The sequence below is a fragment of the Solea solea genome, chromosome 1 (assembly GCF_958295425.1).
Source record: "Solea solea chromosome 1, fSolSol10.1, whole genome shotgun sequence".
In the NCBI taxonomy this organism is placed as follows: domain Eukaryota; kingdom Metazoa; phylum Chordata; class Actinopteri; order Pleuronectiformes; family Soleidae; genus Solea; species Solea solea.
Window position 1 is genome coordinate 6,384,054 of NC_081134.1, and position 22,296 is coordinate 6,406,349.

General features: G+C 39.7%; 1 protein-coding gene across 1 annotated transcript in view; it reads right to left on the reverse strand.

The window, feature by feature from the left end:
• LOC131470762 (unconventional myosin-VIIb-like) overlaps positions 1–22,162 on the reverse strand; it is a 22,798-nt gene extending 636 nt beyond the window's left edge. Inside the window, 47 exon segments of the mRNA XM_058646706.1 lie at positions 1–590; positions 747–866; positions 1,512–1,595; positions 1,684–1,800; positions 1,897–2,082; positions 2,175–2,281; positions 2,883–2,970; positions 3,161–3,274; positions 3,423–3,528; positions 5,174–5,329; positions 5,441–5,594; positions 6,479–6,630; positions 6,770–6,879; positions 7,571–7,752; positions 7,878–8,044; positions 8,145–8,268; positions 8,888–9,005; positions 9,088–9,255; positions 9,630–9,857; positions 9,946–10,119; positions 10,235–10,354; positions 10,815–10,941; positions 11,077–11,201; positions 11,278–11,346; positions 12,547–12,678; positions 12,769–12,981; positions 13,085–13,249; positions 13,375–13,491; positions 13,711–13,939; positions 14,136–14,230; positions 15,381–15,473; positions 15,697–15,855; positions 16,179–16,319; positions 16,407–16,573; positions 16,657–16,792; positions 16,876–17,086; positions 17,753–17,895; positions 18,479–18,598; positions 18,695–18,771; positions 19,482–19,635; positions 19,729–19,842; positions 20,063–20,205; positions 20,732–20,859; positions 20,980–21,095; positions 21,188–21,256; positions 21,956–22,108; positions 22,154–22,162. The exon segment at positions 1–590 is cut by the window's left edge and continues 636 nt beyond it. Of these exon segments, the coding sequence (XP_058502689.1) occupies positions 495–590; positions 747–866; positions 1,512–1,595; positions 1,684–1,800; positions 1,897–2,082; positions 2,175–2,281; positions 2,883–2,970; positions 3,161–3,274; positions 3,423–3,528; positions 5,174–5,329; positions 5,441–5,594; positions 6,479–6,630; positions 6,770–6,879; positions 7,571–7,752; positions 7,878–8,044; positions 8,145–8,268; positions 8,888–9,005; positions 9,088–9,255; positions 9,630–9,857; positions 9,946–10,119; positions 10,235–10,354; positions 10,815–10,941; positions 11,077–11,201; positions 11,278–11,346; positions 12,547–12,678; positions 12,769–12,981; positions 13,085–13,249; positions 13,375–13,491; positions 13,711–13,939; positions 14,136–14,230; positions 15,381–15,473; positions 15,697–15,855; positions 16,179–16,319; positions 16,407–16,573; positions 16,657–16,792; positions 16,876–17,086; positions 17,753–17,895; positions 18,479–18,598; positions 18,695–18,771; positions 19,482–19,635; positions 19,729–19,842; positions 20,063–20,205; positions 20,732–20,859; positions 20,980–21,095; positions 21,188–21,256; positions 21,956–22,108; positions 22,154–22,162 (6,276 nt within the window). The 3' untranslated portion in view covers positions 1–494.
• Positions 22,163–22,296: the final 134 nt, after the last annotated feature.

Genomic DNA, 22,296 nt, shown 5'->3' on the forward strand with positions numbered 1-22,296 from the left:
AACATCAGTCACAGCATATCATGTCAATCAACAGTTAGTTCCTTCTTCACGTGCAATAAAATCACCATTATCAATAAACATAAAATGCTTTAGTGTTAAATTACACTGGAGGAACATTTTCAGACAGATGTGAGGGCTTTTTCAACATACCTTGTATCATTTCTTTTTAACCTTTTTACATATGCTTTAAAAGTAAACGTTTTCTTGATCTTAAAATTGAACAAGAGTGTGGTGAGTCAAACTTTAGAATTAGAAAAAAATCATTGCTCTCTCTTGGTTGGACATATTGATGTTAAATACCGTAGAATTTATATAAATCTGAAATCCGGACCAACACACACCCATTCTCACAGTGGTACAGGTTAATACTTGTAATCGAGACAATAAAACATTGTAATCTGTATTAGAGATAATTCTGCCAGCGACAGCATATAAATACTCAAATGTAATGAAATCAATCAACAGTTTTATCAGAGTCAAAACTTCACTATATCTCAAGTAAACATTAAGTTTAGTCTCGGTCTAAATGCCTGCCGCTGCCTCTCGTACATGCTGACGTATGATCTAAGAAGGTCCTCCATTGTGTGCGCCTGAAAAAGGAGGGACAAGAGAAATCTCACGTCACTTACACGTTTGATTCCAAAACTATAAAAAGAGATGATTAAACTCTGCAGACAAACTTGTTTCCAGGACAATCTAGAGTCCTTTTAGCAGGAAATATTTAGACGATATACCAAACTTCTCACCTGTGAGGTTTCACAGACAAATATGTTTCCCCTCACGGCGGTGCCTGTGGTCATGACGAAGGAGCTGTCTTTGCTGTGATAGGCGGTGATGCGGGTGAACGGGTGCATGACCAGCAGCGTCTGAAAGATTGACATGATGTGATGAGCTACGTTAAGATGTAATGATTTGTTACAAAAAAACAAAACAAAACACAACGGCATGTAATGAAGAGAAATCAAATGTGACACGATAGACTAGAATAATGGAGAGAAAGTGAAGTCATTTGGGGGCATTTTGGATACAACAAATACCTTGTTTCTTTTAATTAGGGTACTGCCAAGGTTCTCCAAATCAAAATGAAGTCTTTTTAAATGCATTTGAACACATTTTACAATGAAAGTTAATACCAACTGCACAGCCATAATAGTTCAAATGATTCATTTGGAGGATCAGCATGAATTCTAAGCCCTAGAACATTATTTCAAAACAAGAGGGTGATCCAGGCACTCAAAACAAAATAGCAGAAATAAAAGCACAAAAAAAAGCCTTTTTTTCTAAAACGATGATTTCTTGTTCCATGGCAGTTATCACAAAACCATATCTGTTAGTACATATGTAATAAGTAATTTACTATAATCTATAACACTAATTTGTAATTTGTAACTCTTTTACGGAGGCATTAAAAGCTCCATTGTCACTTTCAAGGGAAATTTCAAATGCAGTTTGTTCCTGTGCCTTCGCTTATTTCCTAACCTGTTGCATTGCAGAGGCTAAATATTACATACCTTGTTGTCCGGGTCTATGAGGCTGACACCTTGCTTGCTGATAGCAATCAGAACCGTATTTGGGTAACTAGATTCACACGTTTGCTGCAAATGGAACCACAGACACAATGACTGAACATTTCTTCCAAGTGTTGAATGCAAACATTGCTTTCACGACTTCCCGATCGCTCACTTTAACTTGAAAGAAGGCACAGCCGAATGTTGTCCAACTGGAAATGGCTTTCAGGAAGGCAATTTTGGCCTCCTGCACCGTGATGCCACTCTGCTTGTTGTAAGAGGAGATAATGTGCTGCAAGTAGAAGAAAAGAAAAAAAATACAGCAGGAAACCAGTGAAATAGTCTCTTTCTCTTGGTCCTAAACATCCTTTTAAATCTCCTTCTTTACCTTCTTCCATTCTTCAGTGGACATGATTTTGAACTGGTCAGCAGGAATCAGCTCCTTCAGCATCCTGGGAATCATGACAAACTGTGACCGGTCTGAGTCTACTTTGCACCTGAACAGCAGCCCAGCCAGAGTGATCATGTCCTCTTTGGTGCAGCTGTGGTATCCCTGCAAGTACTTGGACAGCTCCTGCATCGGAAACACAACACAGGACGTACGTCTGTAACTTACTGAAAAGCTGTCAACACACCGCGGAGAAGAGTGCATTCAGTTGTTAGTACCTGTGGGAAATGGAAGGTGAGGTCAGCGACCAGATCTTTCCCAGGAATCACATTGAACCACAGCTTCCTCTTAAATATCACCAGGAAGGGCATGTTGGCTGGGTTGCCTGGGAGACAGAGTAACATTCAATCATTTTCTACCATGTGAGGGTCGTGGACAAGTCCCCTGTCCACTGCAGGGCCAACATAAAGATTCAAACAACCATTCACACCCGTCCAGTGAACCCAATCTGAATGTTTTTGGACTTGGCGTCATGTCGTGGTGCCCCACCATGGTCCATCTTGTGTGTTTTGCTTAGTGCATTCAGAGATGACGCTGTGAGTGTGGATTAACACTAACGACGCTCATGCTGCTAAGGACGATTTACAAGCACATTTAAACTCAGGCTTGTTGTGCCAGCTTTTGTCTGAGCATCATTCTTGTTTGTGTTCATTAAGCTTTTGACAGTGCTTGTGCTTCTCTGTGGTAATGCAGATGTGAAGTGAACCACCTCTCTTTACCTGTTTTATTTTGTATGTATAATCATTACTCGATTCATTTTGCAATGTTTTTGTAATAGTTGTTACATGAGGAGATCATGTATGTCAGGGAGATCATACAGACTCAGTCTAACCAAAAAGGCCTTTGGTTAGACTGAGTAACATAATGCATGAAAACGGAGATAAATAACATGAGGTGAGGGCATTGGCAGAAGCACGATGCATTACCTTCTTTCGCTTTCTTCACTTTCTTCGGTAAGTCTGACGTCTGCTTTAAACTGTCAAAGAAATATTTCTGCTCCTCCAAGCTTGTGATCTAAGAAGAGAACAATGATTATAACACTGATATGCTGTACTTTGGCCAACACAGTCAGCATTTATGGAAAAAAAACAGAACTAAATCTATAACTTAATTGTCTTAACTGTGATTAACTCAAATGACATCTTTGTCTTTGCTGTTGCATCAAAATGAAAGTATTGGAAAAGGACCCATCACCCATCATCACCTTGTTTGGTGTTTTTAGGAAGAGACTGTATCCATCATCTGAGCTCAGCCTGAGCTGAGAGGCAATACTGCTGCACAGGTCTTTGTTGGATGTTGTTGACGTTACCTCGTATATCTGGACAAGAACAAAGACAGTAAGAGGGAAAAACAGCCAACTAATTCCCCCAGTTTCCCAGTCTTTTTGATATTTTATATACTGTAAAGTATATGTTCTATATGTAGGGGTGGTGTTGATCTTTTCTCAGAACATTACGTTGTCTTACTTCATTCGTGTCGTTTGGGAAATGAATTTTGTGGAAGATCTGGGTGCTGTTCTTTTGGATGGCGTCCACCTCAACCAGATGGGGAGGAAGCTTCCTTGGCTCCTTCCTGAGGGAACAAATCACTCAAATAAATTAATATTACACACACACACACACACCTGAAAAGACTGCACAACTCAAAGATAACACATCTCAAGGAGAGAAAATCTCATAAAATAAAACAATAATAATAAAATAGAATTTTATTATTCAAATACTTCAGTTTTCAACAGTCATTACACTTCACATTCAGTTTATTTTGTTGCTCCATTGATTCAAGTGGGAAATTATTTGATTCAATGCTCTGATCCTAGTACTTTCTGATTAGGAGAGTTTTAGAGGTTCATAAAATTAAATTCAAGACTCTTCTTAGACCCTTTTAACATGGCATAGGTTTTTAACTAATGTCTTATTTCTTACAGGAATTAAAGGGACATGGGAATTCTTCATAATTATAACAAAACAACAGCGACCTGGTCCCAGATAAGAGCCATACAATAAAAGTTAAATGTTGCCTGCAGTTCACTTGTCAGCATTGAGTGCCATTAACAGCAAAGGTTATTAATCTGCACACAGAATATTTATGTTTTGAGTAGCAACAGTGTTTCCTGCAGGTGAGATGGAAATGTGGACAAACCTCTAGCAGAAAAAACTATATAAATATTTTAGGTTTTGTAAATTTTATTTTGAGGTAATTTGTTGCTTTCCGAGGACACCGCGTACAACCCAATGGTTTTTTGTGTTTACAATCAGTTTCATTAATTCACACAAACTTAGTCAGCCCAGTCATTGTTGTACATGGAATACTAATATTTACATTTTCTGTACGTTCCTATTGTCACAGAACAGATAAAACACTAATATAATACAGAATAGCTCAGGCTCAAAGCCAATAGCAAATCGTATATCTCTTTGTTTTCACCACATTCTGCATTTAAAGCTCCAGTGTGTAACTTTTGGGGATTCTTGTTGTTGATGATGATGATGATGTAATTGGCTCTGTTTGATCTTCATGAACCGAAACGATGTAACAATATTTGTATGCTGCGTCCTTCCTCTGAAAACAGGCTCTGTGAAGCAACACTATCACACCAGCCTAAGGGAGCGTCTGTTTGTATACAGCAGCAGCGCAGAAGTGGGCGGGTATAAGAAGACTTTATCCTGTCAAAATGCCGATTTTTTTTTAAGGAGTATAATTCACCTCTGAGACTTTTCTTTGTGTTTTCAGAGCTCACTTTACTATAGCAATGTTGCTGTTGCTTCTGTCGCCCCTTGACATAAAACAACTGACTTACTGTGTGCAGTGCAGGAATGTCACCTGGCAACATAAGATCTAAACACTGCTCCATGTGGAGCTGAGAGACTCGATCAGCAGTGTGTGTAAACTCATTTGACAATGGTTTGAATGTAACAGACAAGTTGAGCCACTGATGAAATGGAATTGTCTGTTACATGGTCTTATTTTTGCTGCTGCATGTGTTGGCCAAATCTCAATGGGGCCTTAATACAAGTTGAATAAAATAAACAGGCACTTCAGTTTATATAAATCAGCCTGGGGGCAGAAGTGAGGACTCTGCTGTTATTATAGTCAACATGTCGTGTTTCCAATAATGTCTTGATTTACAGACTTAATTCCACATTTTATTAAAGTACACATTGCACAGGACACTGCTATGTGATCTATGAGTTTCTATTTCTGTCATCAGACTGACCTGCGCATCTCCTGCACCCTCTGCAGGCACACGGCAGCCAGCGGGGCTCTGGGCCTTGACTCCAGGAAGCACTGAGCATGTTTAATCAAAATGGGGCTGGGCGGGAACAAGCCTGAGCACAGCCACATCAGCTCCCACCCACGCTCCACACTCAACCTGACAGTGAGGGGGAGAGGGGGGGGGGGGGGGTCAATGGTCAGAGGATATTTTGGATTTTTCTTTTGTAATTCTTTCAAATACAATACCACAAACACTGAGGGGAAGCACCTGTTGTTGTTGCCGGTCATCTGTCTCATAATCTGGCAGTAGATCTCATCCTGCAGGGCTTCATGCTGTGTGGCCGCACCAAAGATCTGGTCTGTCAGATCCACAGGGCTGCGAGCAAGTTTAATGGGGTAGTCACCCATATATTTCAGGATAGGTAGCACCTTCGGTCAAGGACTCACACACACTCTGTATGGAGATTCAGATTAGATATGGACTTGCTAAAACTGCCATGAGAATAATAGGGAAGGAAGAACATCAACCCCTCCCAATTTAAAAAAAAAAACATCCCATCCCATCCCACGTTCTTCACTCTGAGTACAAGCATTAAGATACAGTGTATTAAAATGCAATTTTTCATTCATTATTTTAAATACGATTTTCCCATAGATATAAAGATGGGTACATGCAATATGCTGTTCATTTGTTTACCATCTGGTGTGCAATAATGTCTTTTCTATTCTATTTATCTAATTTAATTAGCTGTGAAATATGTCGCTTGTATTTACTGATTTTGATGCATCGAACGCAGCACCACTGAGCGAGGAACAAATCTTCCCATGGGGACAATAAAGCACATCATATTGTATCGTATCAAGCTCCAAACAAATGGTCTTATTAGAAAACGTACAGATTATTTAGAAACTGGTGAATAATACAGTGTTGATGTGATTTAAATCTGAAGGGACTAGAAGAGAAAACTATATACACAGTTATGGTTTTATTAAGATCAGTGGTTCTTTTATACCAAGTACCACCATTATCTCCAACGTTAAAATACAGTGGTGTAAATAGGTCGAGCAAAGTCAGCTACTGACCTTTCACAGGAGGCAGAATTATTCCCAATAAGATAAGGTGACACTAGTTATTGTCATTCTACGCACTACGATCACATACCCTAGAACATTATTTCTGATTTTCTTCCGCCAGAGTACGCTCACGTACCACAGGTGGTACACGTACCACAGTTTGAGAACCAACAATCAAGATTAAGATTGTGTGAGAAAATTAAAACGATAAAATCCTAGTTTCAAAGGATATCAGTGGAGGCGTTGCAGGCCAAAATGTTGAGTTCAGAGTTGTTGAGCAGACTCTTCAGCAGCGGCCGCTTCAGAGGGTCTCTTGAATAAACCCACAGTTTCTCTCGATTCAGGCCTTTGACTGCACCCTGTCGACCATCTTTACCCGCAGGCCTACATCAGATCAGGAGCCACAGTGAGACCAAATAAAGAAATGACCCGACATGTTTCATAAGTGTTTTTGCTGTGGATTATTGTCGACTTAATGAATCAAAGGATTGGGGAAAACTTGCAGCTCATTCAATGTTATTACCTAAAGTTCTCCAGAGCAAAGTCCTTTAATGAGACCGGCACCACTGATTCATCCCTCTGTTGGACGCTTTGTGCAGGTAACTGTTTCTTCCAGCTTGGACTGAGCAGTTCCTGAGGACCAGAGGCAGTTTTTCCAGTTAAACCACATGAATGGGAATCATGTGAATTATCATAGACATGGATCCAGTGCTGAAGTATTGGCATCACACAGTTATGCAGTCTCCATTATATGATAAAACAGGCTTACATATGCACATCAAACCATATATAGTGATTCTGTTTATAGTTTGGTTTGGTATGTTTATATTTGGTTTTGGTTTGTTTGCGCCACCCACTGCCACCCACCCCAATAGCACAGCGAGTGGAAAGTGGCAAGGAAGTTAAAGAAAGATATAGACTTTTCTCCTGGCACTGTACATAGTCAGGCAAAAACCTTTACAATATTATAGAGAGAAGAGAAACCCAACGGTTCACGCAATGAGCAAACACTAGGCCAAAAACGCCCTTTTCAGAGGAAGAAATCTGAGACAGGACCAGACTCAAAGATGTGCGGCCATCTGCCTCGGCCGGTTGGGGGATGTGAGGTAGCGACAATAATATGTCATGTTTATACAGCACATTCTGTGTGTGCATAAACACAGTTTGTAAGCTCCTAATATTCATCATCAGTAAGCATTCTAAACATTAAAGGTCACTGTTGTTATTTTACATATACCTTTAACACATAGTGCATCATATTATTTTCACATTTGTACTACACGTGTTGCGACATCAAAGACAACCAAAACTAAGGAGAATGTACCAGCATCTTGTCAGTAGGCCTGGTGAGAATGGGAAGAAACTGCACCACTTCCTTTAAGACTACACCGGTACCAGGTGTAGTCTGGTTAGTTGCTCTGATCCAGTCCTCCTCGGTAGAATAACCTTTATCTTTTTCTACCAGCAGCAGATCACCTCGTCTACAAACCAGGAACACGGGGTCATCTGCAGGAAACAAGTGTTTTCAGTGCATATTCAGCATTTGGTTGTGTGTACTCAGGCATTATCATATGTGTTTATGTTGTCTACTGTGCAGATGTGCATGTGTGTGTGTGTGTGTGTGCGTATACCTGGTCTACTGAAATCCTGCTTAGCCAGTGCGTACACTGACCGGTGTCTCAGGCCCTCCAGTGTATTCTCTATAAGCGTACCCATTTCCACAGCTTGTTCACACTTCAGGACAAAGTCTCCATGCACTGTGGCCAAACTCACTGACTGGCCGTCGGTGTGGCCCTCACTGGAAGCATTTTAAACATGCATGTATAGTATTTTGAAATAGTTTTAAAACTCTAGACAAAATGTTTTCCAAGGAAGTAAATAAAAAATATTAATAATACCTTATCCTTTGGAATTCCTTTACTTCATGGTAAGGAAAGTCCAACAGTGTCTTCCTTCCATCCATAAAGACGATGCCTACCCAGTTTACAGCCACAGTAAACCTGCGTTTGGGAAAATGAGGTCCTATCGGGACATACAAATATGAAATGTTTCAGGAGCAGTATTGTAAATGTCTGCCATTTCTCAAATTATAACTGGAAACCCAACTTTAAAGTGAAATATATATACTCTTAACAGGAATATGGTTGAAATGTAGACTAACTGGCCACTTTATTAAGCACACAGGACAACTGTTATAGTGGCAGGAGTATGTGGCACTCGGCGTGGACTTTTTGCTGCTGTAGCCAATCTGCTTGAAGTTTTAACACATTGTGTATCTCCTGCATCCCTTTTGGCCATTTACTGTTGCCTTTCTATTTTTTTAACCAGTCTGGTCATTCTCTACCGACAGTAGAGCAGGTTTAGCGGTTTCTGAAATGGAATATGGCACAACCATGCCATGTTCAAAGCCGCTCAAATCACCTCCCTTCTTCATTCTGAAGCTCAGTTTCAACTTCAGCAATTCATCTTGACCATGTCTACGTGCCTAAATACACCGAGTCAGTGCCATGTGATTGGCTGATTAATATTTGTGATAAGAAGAGGTCATTATCTGAAGTCCAAAAGAGAAAATTGTTTATTCTCAATAGGGATGTTAGTTACTTTATAAAATACTGCGTGTGAAATCTGAACATTGACTAACCTGACATCATTATGACTTCATAAAACATGGAGAACTTAAGCGGCCATTTTTCTCGGGCACAGTCGACAAATTCTCCTTTGACGTGGTTTCTGCTCTGTATCCCGGTGGCGTACGGACCCTGCAGTGAAACCAGTGCGTGAGATTGACCTCATCCCTTATGTGCTCGTACGAAACCAGACATGAACTGCGTGGCACTGTACCTGTAAAAGAGCTGATCCAATGAGTTGGATCCATTTGGCCATAGATTTGTTCTCAATAAGTGTGGTGGTGATGCACCCCTCCACCACCTTCTGGACGTTCTCTTCGCTGTGTGCAGAGCCAAACTGAATGTAATAGTGCTTCACTGCCAGCTGGATATAATCATCCTCCTGAGAAAAAAAACATCCGGTTTTATTGTTACACCTTATACACCTTATTTTTTACGTTTCTGCCATAATCACTATATTATTTCGCCCTTCCAAGCACTGAGGCGTGTGTGTACGATTCATTAGTTTTAGCTTGAATCAAATTTTAGTTTGCTTCCATAAAATGTTTTAGATTCTGATCTCAAGACTTTACTATTCAGAGGTAATAAACAGGGTGAAAGACTTCACTGCTTAAAGTGGCATCAGCGTTTTGTTTTGCATCACTCACATGAAATGTGAAGTATTGTACATTAGTCCTGTAGCTTATCATTCAGAAGGAAGTAACGAATATATGGCAAAATAAAACCCCATCATCTGGTTTCCCTGCAGAGCCTCACCTTCTCACTGACGTACTCTTCTGACTTGATTCCCTTGATGACCTGCCGGTAAATTAGATCTGTGCTGATCATATCTACTGAGCAGTCGTGCCACGGTGTGAACAGTTCCTTGCGGATGGAGAGAATCCAGTTGGCGTCTTTCTCCTGTTGCCCCCGCTGCTTCATCTCCTGCTCACAATGAGAAACAGCATCTAGCACGTGCTTGCCACAGCTGCCCAAAGACCACATCTGGAGACAAAAGAATAATACACTTTGAATGAGTGTTGAGGGAAATTCAGGGACTAGTTAAACAAAATATCATGTGTTTAATGCTGACCTGATCACAGAAGCTGATGTACAAGGAGAATCCGTAAGTGTCTGTAAGATCAGTCTTGTCAGCCACGGCTTGACAGACTTCAGCGGAAGTGGAGGCTGAATCCAGATGCAGAGCGACAGTTCGGTCATCCATCAGACTCACAGACACATCTATGGGCTCTTTGGATTTGGCAGCCTGGAAGTGGACGGAGAACAATCCAATAAAGTTTGCATAGATTATTTAAACGAGTCTGGTAAAGTGTCCATAAATTTAACAATACAACACCCCCGATGGAATTAATTATTTTTACCTGGAGCTCAATCCAGCATGGCAACTCTTTTCTTCCGCCATTGGCGACTGTACGACGCAGACGCTCAGTACAATATGCTCCATAACCACTTGGCCCTCTGCTGACAAAACTCTTCAAATACTGTGGAGCAAAGTACATGAGGACAAGGAAAACGTGATGATATTATGTGTTTTGTTTGTAGATTTTTCATCACGTAGCCTGCATTATGAAATAATGAAATAATAAGTTGTAAACTCTTTGAGTGGTAGAAATAAAGTCATAGCACACTGCATACTGTATTTGCAGCAGAAAAACAGCCAGATTAAATGACATGTGGGATGTTCCTTGAATATAATGACATGTAATACATTAAAATAATAAGTCATTTTGATCTTGTAATAATCATAATGATTTATTAAATAATAATGCAGTGTTACGTAACAATGTTACTCATTCTTACCTTGATTTTAAAGAAAGCATTTAATTACAGACTGGGACTTCTGGCTCCAAATATTTCCACATAATATGTCACCATGCAGCCAGCAGGAACACGGGTCTGTTTTGTGGAAGTATAAGAGTAAGAATTCTGTTGTAAACTGACCTTGATGAATCGCTCTGTTGGAGGGAAGATCCCGAGACAGATGGAAAGGAGGGTCCAGCCCAGCATACGGCTCTTCCTGTTGTTGTTGTTCACCAGCTGCTTACAGATCTGGCAGTAAATCTCATCTCTACACAAGCAGAGAAACAGGAAATAAAAACACCCAAAAGAGAAATGTGATGGACACAATGTTAACACAACTTATGCTGAATGTGTCTCCACAGTTAGGTTTATTTCCCATTTGAATGATTTCCTTCACTTGTACCGTATGTCTTGTCTCGACAGAGCGTATCCAACGATGATGTGCACTTTCTCCAGGGGCGAAAGAGGCCGATCCAGTGTCGGACCTTCTCCGATTAAAATGTGTCCGTCTTCCGTCCCGTTCTCTGGCTGGTGAAGATGACAGCAACAAAGATTATAACATATGACACAGAAAAATATATAACTCGGGCATATTAGTGCTGACCTCGTCAGGTAGGACAGACGCTCCTCTGATTCCACCTCGCAGCTTTTTCTTGGCCTTCTTCATTTTTTTCTGTTCACATAAGGCATAATTATTATGACACAACAGGAAATAAGCTGTGTTTGATCAAATTGGCCTGTCACTATAACACTGATTTTTAATTTTAATTTGAATAATTATACTGCAGCTGTGAGTGGTTTCTACACAGAATGGAACAGACATGTTAGCATGATTTACATATGTGGTTCAGGTGTCAGAAGCTTTTGTAGCAATTTATTATTTAAGTTGGCAGTTTTCATAATTATCATTATAGCTATTATCATTATATGTGTAGTTGTATTTCTTGTTAAGTACTTGTTAAGCACTGTACATGTTTTAAGAACATGTACAGTGCTTAACAAGTTTGTTTTGACCACCTGTTGAAAACAAAGAAAACATGAATATTTAAAAAATCTTTCAAAAACTTTTCACCTTTTTATACACAAATTTGAGCCGGCAAACACAACATTCAACCACAAAAAAACATTTTTTTTCTGTTCAAGTATAATTAACTATAATTTGACATCTTAATCAAGAACTAATAATGTGCTTTACTTTTTTTTTACTGTTTTTTGTAAAACATTAAGTTTGAAAATACAAGGATAACAATAATAATTATACTTTAGCATTAAAAATATAATTTCGGTTGAAGAGCTTCAACATACTAGTGTATTAACATTAAAAATAAGTGTTTTCTAATTACCAATGCTGTTAATTTAGGGCAGCTGTGGCATTAACCTTACATTGGGTGGTGGTCAAATACATGTGTTAAGCACTCTACATATATATACATATATATATGTATATATATATATATATAGCACAAAATGAACAAAGAGAGCATTGCACTTGTTGAGGGTAATTTCACATAAACAGAATAAAGAAATTATAACTCCAGGATTGTTAGCTTGAAACTAAAACCAAGCCCATTTTGTCCATGAGTCACCTTTTCTTAGATAACGATGAACCTGGATGACTTAGGAATTTGATGACGAGTGAATCAGCTTTGCAGTTTCCCAAGAGACATTCTAGTATTGTTATCAGAAACCAAAACCTACAGACTTTATTAGGTCTAGTGAAACTCGAGCTAACTAGTGCTCACTCCTCCCTTTCCCAAGTAACGATGGTTGTACAACTTATGCAAATCTACTTGTAAATGTTACACACTGTTTTCTGTGCAGTCTGTCTGTCTGTCCGTCTTTCTTGTGACATGTAATAACGTGACCACTCTACCTGCTCGAGTCCCACCAAAGTGCTCAGCCCCCTGCTCTGCTTCTGGGACAACATGGAGGTGAATGTTTGAGATATTGGTTCTGGGATGTCCTCCATGAACCGCAGAATAATCCACCACACGGTCAGACACGCCTGCAGAAGAATGAGAGGAATAAGAAATGAAACTGAACATTTTTTCAGAGTTGAAGGTAAGGAGAGAGCAACCCATCTTTAATCTCTCACCAGCGCATCTCCCTCATCATCGTGGCGCAGCAGGGGCTGCTTGAGTCTCTGGGTGATGTGCTTGTGATTAGTGTTGCCCTGGAAGTGTTGGAGGCTAAATTTGGAGAATGAAAACTCGTCGTTTTCGTCATCAAACTCGGCAGAATCGTCCTCACTCGATGAGGTAGATGGATCCAAATCTGGCACTACTGGCTCTGGCGTGTCCCGCCTCTGCTTGACCGTCAAAGAAATTCAAGGTTCAGTAAGTGAAATAATCATGTAAGATAAATGGATTAATGTCAGTTGAGCAGACTGCGGTATAGATTTAAAGTCTAACCTCACTCTTGTCTGAATCTGATGCTTCTTCTTGCACCACTTCCAAAGCAGGTGCAGGTAAGAAATGTTCAGTGTCAAGTTCTCGCTCCTCATTCTCTAGCTGAGACTCGATAAGGTCTTCCAGTCCTCGCTGAAGCGACAGTGCTATATTTTCCCAGCTCTCATACTCCAGGTCGGAAGAGAACACCAGAGTTTGACAGGGAAATATATTTGCCCACACCTATTTCTTGAATTATTGACATTTGTATTTGTGTTTATTGTATTTCTTGGTTCTGGACATTCAGCACTTACATCATTACTCATTTTTCCCACTGCCCTTCTGGCCAGGAATCCTCGGGTGTGAGCCTGCAGCAGGATGACGGCCTCTCTCTTTTGCTTCAAGCGTTTCCTCACGAGGTAGCCTCGCACCTACAGTTAATCATCACTCATGGTCTCAGAATGAATGTTTTTATCTAACAAAGAGCATATTTTGCCTCTCTAATTGCAAGGATATATAGTAATGAGTGTAACATACATTCAAAATAAACGATTACACTTTGTTGTTACAATATCCAAATGAACTTATCCAACTTCCCATTGACACAAAGACACATTCTGTGTTTAAACTACAGGCTCGACAGTGCATACCTGTGTCTGTATGGTGAGAGCAGCAGCACACTGTTGTTGGTACAGGAACTGGAAAAGAGTGCAAACAATGCATAAGAAAGGAAAAAGAAAAGAGACTGTACTTGAAGAAGTTAATCAAATACATGCACGGATTAAACATTAGACCTTTTTTCGCTTGTCGTCTCCCCTGTTTGCTCTCCAGTGCCTCTGTAACACCACAGCTGCCCTTCGTTTCCTCAGGAAAGACTTTCTGAAAAACAGGCAGAACAAGGCCTTTGGAGGATAATTGTGTAAAGACAAACATACTCATCAGTCAACTGCTGTATTTAAAATGTATTCTCTATACCAAAAGAAAAAAGTCAATCCTCTCTTAATTTTGCAAGATGCATTCCACCTGCAATATGTTTCGGTTCATGATCTCCAGTGATATATAACAGAAACTGCACCTGTCTTTGTGTACACGCATGAACCTCTGGATCACCACAACTATTCCGTTGAGTTCCTCTTCCCTCAGTCGCTCCAGCATCACATCATGAGCATCCTGAAATATAGAATAGAATGAACCAGGAGATCCTTGCATTCAGATGCCACAAAAGTGCTGGCAAATGAGGCTATTGCCTGTGGCCCTGAGCTGAAAGAACAGCTGATTACACTTATGTTAGAATGCCTTTAGATTCCATGATGTGCTTTTGTGCAGGAGATTGCAGTGGCACCATGGTTACAAGTCTCCTGAATTGCCCAAATGCAACTTCTTTACTTGTGGTTCAATGTTCATTGTCTGGCCCCAGAAGTATCTTAAAATAGTCCCTGGTGAAATCATTCCATTCTTATAAGAAACGACTAAATAACCGACAGCTACAGAGTAATATATGAACAGTATTTACTTAAAAGTGCATTATATTAAAAAAAGGTATGATATTAAACTCAGTTCATGTTTAAGTTTGGTGTTTGGTCTGTTGCTCCACCCACAGCCAGTCACCTAATGTCTGCGGGTTTGAATTACTGAACGATATCACACCTAAAAAGCCAAGACACTCATCTGCAAAAACATCTATTTTTACACAATACATGACTTTTACAGACAGACTGTAATGTCAGCAAAAGATATCGGCTGCTGGTGCAGTTTAGTTTATTAGTACTACTTGACCAGTGGCAGTACATACGTACATCTTCTCCCGCTTTATCCTCCTCCACATGAGAGTCGCGGTCAATACTGTTTATCAATCAATCAAACTTTATTTATAGAGCACTTTTCACAGGAAAAAAATCAAAGAATCCAACCCACACCAACCATTTGAGCCGACATACGGCTGCTATTACATATTTAGCAATGGAGAACTGAAGAAGTGAGGAAAAGAAGACGTGAGGAAGGTAAGAAAGAGAGGAAAAGGAGAGAGGAAAGGAAGTGAGGAGTGAGGAAACGCTATCGTGGAACTCAAGCAGACGCAAGGGATAACACTGGTGACTGAAATACTCATGTGATCTAAGGAGGTAAGAGTGAAATAAATCAAAAACATAATAGTAACCGATAAAATGTCATGAAATAGATAGTTAAATCAGTAAGTAAGTAAGTAAGTAAATAAATGAGGCACTATGAGAAACGAAAGATCGGATGAACTGTTTATCTGCAGCTGAGTCATTATGTCCATTGTCCTGGCAGAGCTGGTTCTGAATCATAAATTCTTGTGTACCTTCAGGAAAATCTTGGTCCTGCCTATTTTCCAATCACCCTTCTTTTCAATCACTGTGTTGCAGATGGCTTCACAGCAGGCAGCAGCTGTCTCCTGCAGGGACAATAAAGAATTCATCAGTGAGCAGGAATAAAGTCTCATGACAGTTCAAATTCCTCCAGGGGGAGAGACTAAAGAATCTATTTCTCCACCTGTCCATGATATTCAATGTGACCATAGAATAAAAAAAATAATAATAAAAATATGACAGATTGGATGAAAGCAGCAGGTAACAGAGTCAGATATATTGGTGAAAAATAGCTGCGTCTTGACTGACAGTTTTGGGGTCGCAGCGCGTCGTCCTCAGGAGAACCCAGTAACGTTTGAGGAACTCCTCAAACGTGTGGAGAATTGGGAAGCCTAACTTCCGTATGCGGATGGTGCTCATCATGCCAGAGTACCTCAGCTGAAGCCAACACAGCCGTCTGTCAAACACCTGAAGGAGAGAAGATGAAGGACAGATTTTGATGAAACGCTGAAGAAAGCTTCCTGGTTCACACCTCAACACTGGTGATTACACTGTGTTAGCAGGTCACCATTTCCAGGAAATTTGAATTTTTCAGTGTTACTGCAAATAAATTGATAAAAAAGTAAAATTCTCTTGTGACACATGCAGACAGGCAGTGTCTTTATTTCAGTAAAGCAAAGTAAGGCAAAATAGACCAACTAGCATGAGTGATCAAATTAAATTACACAGCAATATGGCTGTGTTTGAAGATGACCATGGAAACTGCAGTGTAGGTGCTCTGATGTCGTCACCTGAGACTCTTTGTCACTGTTGGGTTTGAAGCAGCGGATGAAAGCAGGCTGACAGGCCGACAGAGCCTTCATGAGCGAGTCCAAGGACTGACGGAACTGGCCGATCAGCGTCGGCGCTTGTTTACGTTTGTCCATCTTGGCCTGCACGGATGATGGAGACAACAAATCACCATCAGCAACACACTGACAAATAATACATGACACATAATGCGATTACACAACTCATACCCGCAAAGAGCTCTTGGGCGTCAGGATGACCTTTTTGTTGTTTGACATTTTGACCTCACTGGTGGAAAGCTCGGCCTCAAATATCTGATGAAGTAGCTTATTGGTGGACAATTTAACTGTCTTGATTAAGTCATAGCTGACCACATCTCTGTTCTTCTCCAGGAAACCTGAACACACACACACAGAAAGTCAGACTCTATATAATCACGTGACTTTACGGTTGAACTAACCTGCCATCTGTGCCGCTTACCTTTGGAGTCATAGTAAACAACACCTGCAAAGTGCTGAATCCCAAAGATTGTATCATGTTCACGCTTTGAGCAGATGTAGCTCTTGTTTCCGCTGTGCTGCCCGTTCATCTTGCTCAGCATTGTGGCATCGGAGCCCTGCAATGCACCGCACTTGAGTGAGGAGATTTTCATAGCCACGTGACCAAATCGTTAGTGATCAAACAATAGTGTAACGACACCTTTGGAAAGTGGCTCTCCTCGTCGATCAGAGCCAGCACGTTACAGGTTTTCTCCGCCATGAGGTCCAGGATGTTCTGATTGTCGCTGAAGTCGATGTTGTTCCATACAATGTCCTCTTTCAGGTACTCCTCCTGCTCCAGCTTGAAGATATGACCCACGAAGAACTGCTGGAGCCTCTCGTTGGCAAAGTTAATGCACAGCTGCTCAAAGCTGGGACAAAAAAATGCATTTTAAAGTCATGTTCAGTTTTTCCTGGTTGTGGTTGTATAAGGTATGTTAACAGTCAGTGCCTGTGGCCCCTGTGACCCCTGTGGCCCCCTGTGCCAGCTTGAGACATGGAGGCATTACTGTCAGTGATTTAGTCACTTTATCTCACTAGTAGACAGAACTTTAATTCTGGAAACATCAGTTTTGTAAAGTGCTCACTCCCCTGCACCAAAGTCCAAAGAGAAAATAAGTTTTTAGCAAGTTGGGACATTGGAGTTGCTGGTCTACTGCTACTGCATTTGTTAATGTATCGCCACTTAGCTAAATCTGATCAAAGTCACACAACAACATATTCTTACTTAATGTTGAAGACAGCAGTGGATTAACAGTCCCTGTGGCTGTGATATAAAACTGCCGATATTTTTCTATATTTTTCTATTTTTGTAATTGGTACTCACTGACAGTGAGCAGTTTTCAACGTGACGAAAACTTCATTTTGCAGCAGGAAACGCCCATTTAACAGCAAGATAAAGCAACAAACATATTCTTAAGATATTGTAAATTTGAAATTCAATAACTGTGATGTTTCAGTGAGAGCGACTTCTCCAGAGCACCACACTGTGAGACCACAGAGTCACTGCAGAGTAGAGATGCACAAAATGTCTGCACCTGTTTGTGCTGAAGTTCTCAAAGCCAAAGATGTCAAGCAGGCCGATGGACTGGTAGGAAGACTTGACCGTGTTGATCAACCTCTGGTACGTGACACTGTTGATTTTGTCAACGATCCATATGAACAGCTTGTTGTAGATAGCCTGAGAATTGGGACATAGAGAAGAACACAGTTAACTGAGTCCTCTCTGCACTATATATATATATATATATACATATATATATACTGTGTATATATATATATATATATATATATATATATATATATATATATATACATACATATGTGTATATATATATATATATACATATATATTATTTTATTAATTTAACCTTTATTTAACTAGATAAAACCCATTGAACACGTCACGGTAAATAGTACAGTTTGTTTCTGTTCTAACAGGGGAACAGATAGATGGAGAACTTCACACGAACGAAGGATTAGTGGTTTTTGGTTTTTTTTCAAGAAGAGTTTGCAAATATGAAGGAACTAAGTCAAGAAGAGCAGCATATCAGCCAGTATATCTATATAACTGGGTATACTTGGAATAATCAGTTCCAGGAACAGTAGGGACATATTCAATGTGATCAAATAATCCCTAGTTAAAAAAAATCACCTTTTTTTATTGAACGGTGACTTTATTTTACAGCCGTTAGTCTTTCATCTTGGGGCCAATAAGGAAATCCATTCCACAACACGCCGATTTACTGACTGGGTTTTGTTACCTTGACGAAGGCGTCTCTGCAGTCAGCAGCCTGTTCAGAGGAGAGGGGCTTTGTCACGCTCTCTCTGTTGGTCTGAAAGGAACGGTTGGTCAAACTAGTCGCCAGAGAAGACGTCTGCACCTGCGGGAAGCAGACATCACAACAAACACACTTATTATTGTTGTGTTAATGATGAGGGGGAAAAGAAATGATCTCTTCATTCTTGAGGGAACTCACCTCCAGAAGAGATGCTGCCACGGTGAAATGTTTTGACTTGCTGACATCACTGGTTTCCAGGTTATTTTGAGTGGTTGCTAATGGCAACACAAAATCATTATTTAAGTTTTACAATGAGCATTCCATTTATTTGGATTGTTCATTTATGCTACTTCATAGACGGGAAAGTTATTCAGAAATAATTAACTTAATCCATATTATACCTTTAATAAAAGAAAATGACTTACCTTAGAGTTAGTGCATTACAAGATTATGATTGAACTACAGTATCTTATATAAAAAATACTTATTCCATATTACACTATTAAAAAATAATAACAATACTTGCCTTATTACTTCATATAAAAGCAATAAGTTACATTACCAACTATATTACTTTTCTAGATACAATCAAAAGTGATGTAACTTAACACTTTTGTTATGAAGTAATAAGTTACTTAGTGACATGTTTATACTTTTATACAAATATAAACAAATCACAATCTTGTAATGCACTAACTCAGTGTTACTTGTTTAGTAATTGTAATATTATTACTGTTTTGTAAATTGTGATCCTTACGCTACTTGTTACAAGGTAAAGTAATAATAATAATAATAAGTACACTTTTCCCCACACTAACACTAAAGGGCATTCCTTCTCTCCCAAAACAGCCTAATTCAAAATATTCAAAATGAAGAATGAAGATTTCTTGTAAGATGTTGCTCAATTTTTCGACTAATTCACATTTTCTTGACATCAAATACATATTTTGCTGCTGTGTCAGCTGCACAAAATGCGTACGCTCACCCTCAAAGCATACATTCCCCAGGTGTAAAATGGCCGCCAGCAACTTAAAGATGTCGTGGCACAGGCTTTCAGAGAAGGTGAGTATTTTCAAAGCAGAATGAATATGTCGGTAATCTTTGGCATCGTCCTTACTTTCACACGCAACGCAGTCACCCTGCGACACAGAAGAGGCACACTTTAGATAAGTTACAGTATGTATAGGGACATTTTCTGCTGGGTGAGGAGACACAATAAGCTGCAGATATACCTTAGTGAGGAATTTGTATGCTTTAGCATCCTTCAGACTCAGACTTTTCCTCTGCTCTGCTGAGATTCCTGCCAGCATGCAATAAAATATATGGTAGTTTCGCTCCCCCAGTGCCTGAGGTTGTGGAATAAGAATTGAGCATGATTGTTAAGAGAAATACAGCTACAGTGTGTGAAAGGAATAACTTCACAGATAGGCTGGTAAAACAATCAGAAATGAGTATTATTTTCTTTTCTCATAATCACGATCACATGTTTATATAAGACAGAGCAGATATAGGTTTATAGAAAGTGTGTCAGCTCACTGGAGAGATGAGGACACAGAGCCGTCTCACCTGATGGCAGACACGAGACTTCTCCAGCAGATACTGCTCCACTCGAGCACCTTTGATCAGTCCCTCTTTCGTGAAGAAGATCTCCAAATATTTCCCAAAGCGGCTGGAGTTGTCGTTGTGGATTGTTTTAGCATTTCCAAAAGCTGATATAACCACAGCACACAAACCATAATGGATTGCAATCACATATGCATCATTACTGGATGTAATTATACACCTTTACGAACAATAATGTTCAAATTCTGCTAATAAACCATAATAAATGTTACTCAGTGGACCTCTAAGTAAGTCATATAATGTTACAGGCTGTTTTGTAGTTAGTTTTCTTATGTTTTAAAGGTCAGGTGTGTGACATTTAGTGGTGAGACTGTAGATTGTAACACACAGAGGACTCTTCCAAAGCTTGTCAAGGAACTTAAGTGGCCTTTGCATATCAGAGAAGATGTCGTTCTTTTTCCTTTCTGTGGTAAGTTTCTGGTTTAAAACACAAAACACATGCTTTGTCCGTGCAAGAAGGTGCAATATGGCAGCCTCTGTAAGTCAAGGCCCTTCTGTGAAGTACATATAAAAGGTTCTTTCTAAGGCTGTGAAAATCAAACAATTATGCACCTATAGATACACACTTATGGATCGAATATAAACCCTGCTATATGTGAGCACCAATGTTACCTTCTAGTATTGGGTTGGACTCGAGAATCTGTTGTTCCATCGTCTGTTTAGAGCGTTCACCACTGACTGCTGCCAAATACTGCAGGATCAATTTGGTGCTCTCTGTCTTCCCAGCTCCTGTCTCTCCACTGAGGGGAAAAACAAAAATAAATCATCTATTGATCGTAAAGTATGATGGAATATCATATATTCTATTCAGGGCTGTTGACAGGCCATCGTGACTCTTTCAGTGGGTTGTCCATCCTGACCTGATGATGCAGCACTGGTTCCTGAGATGCCGTGTCATGTTAAAGTAGCAGGATTCAGCAATGGCAAAGATGTGAGGAGGAAGTTCCCCAAGCTTTTGACCATGGTACAACCTCACCTGCAAGACAACACGAGGCACACGTGACCCACAGCATCAAAGTTGTATTAAAACGGTTCCGTTTGTGGGTCAAAGATGTGTACATGTCTCACCTGCTCTGCTGAATATATAGGAAAGTCCTGGTATGGGTTCACTGCAACCAATACTGAACCTATGTAGGTCTACAGAAATGAAAAAAAGAAAAGGTAACACAGTAACAATGTGGTTCTAGTATGGTAATACATTTGTAATATTATGGTGATTCCATCTTATCTGCAATGCAATATCCAACAAAAATATTGAATATTGTGGTGAAAAAGTAATGTAATAATTATACATAATTAATAATAATATTACAGTAATGTAATTCCTATAGCCCTTTACAACAACCCATAGACGACCAAAGTGCTTTACAAAATAACAGTATAAAAACAAATTCATGAGACATAAAGCAACCTTGTGGGGCTCTGAGATCTACTGACTCAGGTCAAACAGTCTAGCCCAGAGTTCAAGCCAAATATGGTGAAGCAGCATTTTAGTTGTTATGCTGCACAAAATTGCACAACCCAAATGTGAATATTTTTTAAATCCAGGTTAAAAACACAAACATATTTGCACAGCTGTCAATATTTGTTTTTAATGTACACACTATTTCTCACTATATTTCTATTTATCTTAATTTATGTGGAATTGAACTTATCTACCAACTAACCTATGTACCTATTTATGTATTTAACTACCGATTTGTTTACCTACCTACCTTCAATGTATATGTGAAGCACTCTGTAAACCTTGTTTTGGAATAAACCAAATTTTCATTGTATACAAGGTCAAATACATATATATACAAGGTGTGTGTGTGTGAGCGCCATGTGCCTTACATAGATGATTCCTTGTTTGTGACGAAGCTGCAGGTTTCGGAGAAGGCCCGCCTCAGTCATGTCCCCCAGTTTTATCATGTCGTCCACGCCCTCCACTGATGTAGGGTGCATGACCTGGAGAGAGGCTTCCTGCGCCTGAGACAGACTCCGCTCCTGAGGGAAAGCAAGAAAAAATAATGCATACTGCAAAAACAAAACATGTGACATGATGGGAATACCTCACTCCCTTTAAGGAAATAAACTGAAACTGTTCCTCAAGATAACTGTCACTCTAAGGCTGCAAACAAATCACTGACTGATTAAATAAAAAGATAATTAAGGGACCTCCTTAATCACACATA